The 1445-nt window shown below is 36.5% G+C and overlaps 1 protein-coding gene across 1 annotated transcript; it reads left to right on the top strand.

Annotated features, from left to right (window-relative positions):
• Positions 1-289: 289 nt before the first annotated feature.
• LOC122654971 lies at positions 290-814 on the top strand. The gene has a single exon (XM_043849226.1). The coding sequence runs from the start codon at positions 290-292 to the stop codon at positions 812-814; it is 525 nt and encodes a 174-aa protein (XP_043705161.1).
• Positions 815-1445: the final 631 nt, after the last annotated feature.

The following is a 1445-nucleotide window of genomic DNA, read 5'->3' on the forward strand; positions in this document are numbered from 1 at the left end:
TCTTTCACAGATCATCAAAAAAAAAAAGCATATGAGGAAGACTTAAAACAGAGGAGAAAAGGACTCTCTCTCTCTCTCTCTAGACTCTCTATGATCACAACAAGATTGGGACCCATAAGCAACAAAAAATTTAGTAGAAGAAGAAGAAGAAGAAGAATCTAAACTTTTATAGTTTAGCAGTTGAGCTGAACTTTCCTACTCTTGTAACCAAAACCTCCCTTTTCTCTTCCCTAATAACCCAATTAGCCTCTTTAGCTCTTTAGGTGGAGGATATATGATCCAACAAACCATGGTTTCTGATGATTTCAGCTTTCCAACAATCACTGAGCCAATCCCTCGCTTTATGGGTTCACCATCTTTATGGAACGTTTCTTATGAAGTATTCTCTGATGATTCATCTTATGTGATCAGTACTACAGAGAGAGAAAAAGAAGAAGAACACCATAGAAGAAAGGGCTACTACACAAAGATCAAATCAGCAAAGGATGATGGTATCACTAAAGAAGATGAAGAGAGGATGGATATGTTGTGGGAGAACTTCAACGACGAGTTACGGCGAATTTCTTCATTGGATAAGAACAGAGAAGGAGGGAGATTACAAAGAAAAGACGGCGGCGACGGCGAATACAAACTGGATTCAGATGTGGTTGGAGATCAGAAAACAGAATTGTATTGTGTGAAGGCATGGAAGATGAGTAAAACAAGTAGTACTGCTATTTTATCTCCTAGGAAACCAAGTTTGTTAACTATGGTGAAGGTTGTGAAGAAGATGTTATTACTTCACAACTCTCACTGTCACAAGAAGAGTACTTAGTGATTATAGTCTTTTTTTGGTTTTTTGTGCTTAATTGTTTTGATCTTCCTCGTTCTAAATTTGATGAATTCTGGTGTAACAAAATGAGAGAAGTCATCTAATTAATTTGGCAAGTATAATACTGTTTGGTAGGGAAAATATGAAACTGGCTCTTGAACTAATAATGTAGAAAGAAAAGAAGGGATTTATAACTTAATAGAATAAAAAAAAGGATTAATTCAAAATTTTTTTTGCCTTTCATTTGCATCTATATTTCATTTCAATCCTCAAGTTGATTAGGTTTATCATGGGTTTTTATAAATATAATTAGGGCAAGAGATCTCCACTTAGTCGAATGGTCTCTACCCAAGCGTCTAGGTCAATGGGGGAGCACCCTGGATACGCAAGGGGTAGAGACGTTATTTCATGGTGCCCTGTGAGAAAGTGTAGGAAACACCACCAAGTAGAGATTGTTTTTCCATATAATTATTTTTTTCTGGATGAATGTCTATGATGGTGATGATAATGATGGAAAATGATACAGGCATGCATTATTTGAAGGGTTTAGGAGGGAAGGACTGAGGGGGAGAGAGAAGGCTTCAAAGGTTGAAATAATCAAGTTGTGGTCCTATAATGGATTATGGATAGTGAA

The sequence above is a fragment of the Telopea speciosissima genome, chromosome 3, assembly GCF_018873765.1.
Source record: "Telopea speciosissima isolate NSW1024214 ecotype Mountain lineage chromosome 3, Tspe_v1, whole genome shotgun sequence".
NCBI lineage: Eukaryota > Viridiplantae > Streptophyta > Magnoliopsida > Proteales > Proteaceae > Telopea > Telopea speciosissima.

Bases quoted from the DNA above. Each gene is read 5' to 3' on its own strand.
- LOC122654971 (XM_043849226.1), top strand. From the start codon at position 290: ATGGTTTCTGATGATTTCAGCTTTCCAACAATCACTGAGCCAATCCCT.